Here is a 2,402-nt window from a genome sequence, read left to right as displayed (position 1 = left end):
AGATGTTTTTTTTGTCTTCACCGGTTGTGTTCTACATGATAATCGAATCGTTTTGAATCGAAAATCTTTTTGAATCGAAAATCGATTTTGAATCGAATCGTGGCCTCAAGAATCGGAATCGAATCGAATCGTGAGATGGTAAAAGATTCCACCCCTAGTAACTATGTCACTTTAAAGGGGTGTTTGATTATGATTTGACTTTTCTAGCTGTAGTTAGTGTGTAATGTTGCTGTTAGATCATAAACAACATCTGCAAAGTTACAACGCTCAAAGTTCAGAGCAAAGGGAGATATTTGCTTTTAAAGAAATCGCTTTTTAAGAACTACAACAAACGGCTGGTAGGAACTACACGACATTCCTCCTGGGTTAGTGACATCACCAACCCTATAATTTACATAAACCCCGCCCCCTGAACACGATTTATAGATTATTATCATGATATATGCTAATCAGTGACTAGAAGATAATTACAAATAACCTAACCCTAACACATCATTGTCTGACTCCGGTTTGAACATAAAAGGCTAAAAGTTTTTGAAATGTTCAGTGTGTGTGTGTGTGTGTGTGTGTGTGTGTGTGTGTGTGTGTGTGTGTGTGTGTGTGAGAGGTAAAAGGACACGAGCTGTTGAACACGGGACACGGGAGCAGCAGCTCATTTGCATTTAAAGGGACAGACACAAAACGGTGTGTTTTTGCTCACCCTCAAAAAGTGACGATTTTAACATGATATATAAAAATATCTGTGGGGTATTTTGAGCTAAAACTTCACACACACACTGGGGACATCAGAGACTTACTTTACATCTTGTGAAAAGGGCTAATATTAAGTAACTATATGTACTTACTATAGGGTTAGGGTTTGTTTTTAGGGTTAGTTGCATGTAATTATGCATAATTACTAGTTTTTACTATTGTAACTACATGTAACATAACAATGACACTGTAAAATAAAGTGTTACCAAATAAAGTGTAACCGAACATGATTTTGAGGACTTATTTAAAATAGTTATTTTCGAGTCTTGAGTCAAATAGGGCATTAATGGTAATGCATTAAATTATAAAACCTGCTCCAACATGCTACATTAATGCTCTATTACATAAATCAGAGAATTCTGTCACAATCAGTCTCTCAGGAAGTGGATTTTGCAAGAACATACGGGGCTTATTCTTTATCACTATCATTTAGCTGGAACAAACTTGAATGTCAAACCTATTAATATGATTCAATCTCTCTCTCTCTCTCTCTCTCTCTCTCTCTCTCTCTCTCTCTCTCTATATATATATATATATATATATATATATATATATATATATATAGTGGTGGTTGATACCAACATACCACATTTAACTCTAGTAATAATACATGTTGTTAACTATGACTTTTGGACATACACTGATTTTTGTAAGATGGATATTTCCACCAAAACAACTATATATTATTTTGCAGATATTTTGCTGCTGTTAAATCATAATTAAATTACCGTAAGGAGCTTTTAGAATTGTTTCCTCTATTTATGATTTTTTTCCTTTGCATTAGTTATCTATATTTTACCCACACTTTTACTGTAGTTAAACACTGTAGCAGGAGAAAATGGTAATTTGTGTTTCAAAGTAACCGCTGCGCGTCCATCCATTGAACTGAAAACGTTACACTGTTTCATTTTCAAACTCGAAGATTCCAAACAAACGGTTACAACGTTGCAAAGCAAACGTTCGAATTTCGAACGCAGGGACTCGCGCGCGCACAGTCCGCTGATCACCGGCACCGTTATATCCGCACGCGCTCGTCTCAGAGACCGGTGTCCGTGTCGTCGGTACCGGAGGGTTTGGACACGCAGGAAATATCGCGGATCTCGGACGGGCCGCTCGGTCTAAAGCGCTTTTCTCTTTGCAAATCAACGCTTAAAAACTCATACACGTGTTTTATTACCTTGCTCCGGATCTGACCGGACGTGGAGACCTTCCGAATGAGTTTCTGCGGGGATCCGTGCTCCTGCTCCGGTTCACTGTCCGAGGACTCGGCCTCAGCAGCAGCAGCAGCAGCAGCAGCATCGACCGCCGCCATCCTGAGCTCCAGCCCCCGGGACTCACTCTCACACACACACACACACACACACACTCACTCACTCACAGAGACGCGATCCAGCGGGACCGGCCGCACAGCGCCGCCAACCGGGCAGAGAGAGAGAGAGAGAGAGAGAGAGAGAGAGAGAGAGAGAGAGAGAGAGAGAGAGAGAGAGAGAGAGAGAGAGAGAGAGAGAGAGATCACTTTATTTACAAAAACATTAGATATACAATTTTTTTATAAAAAAAGCTTTAAAAAAAGCAGCTATAAAGGGCGCAAAGGGTTGAAAAACACAAGTCTCGAGTCTCAAGACGTGAAATGGCATCTTAGAAACGCA

General features: G+C 39.9%; 1 protein-coding gene across 2 annotated transcripts in view; it reads right to left on the bottom strand.

The window, feature by feature from the left end:
• Window positions 1–2,129, bottom strand: part of dgkd (diacylglycerol kinase delta) — a 42,611-nt gene extending 40,482 nt beyond the window's left edge. The window contains exon 1 of one of the 2 annotated variants that reach the window (XM_079610936.1): window positions 1,931–2,129. In XM_079610936.1, coding sequence (XP_079467062.1) covers window positions 1,931–2,065 — 135 coding nt within the window. In that variant the 5' untranslated portion in view covers window positions 2,066–2,129. The remainder of the gene's footprint in view (window positions 1–1,930) is intronic. The other variant, XM_079610937.1, reaches the window with a different exon arrangement.
• Window positions 2,130–2,402: the final 273 nt, after the last annotated feature.

Source organism: Phoxinus phoxinus, assembly GCF_949152265.1.
Source record: "Phoxinus phoxinus genome assembly, chromosome: 4".
Lineage (NCBI taxonomy): Eukaryota > Metazoa > Chordata > Actinopteri > Cypriniformes > Leuciscidae > Phoxinus > Phoxinus phoxinus.
This window is presented reverse-complemented; position numbering and strand designations above follow the sequence as displayed.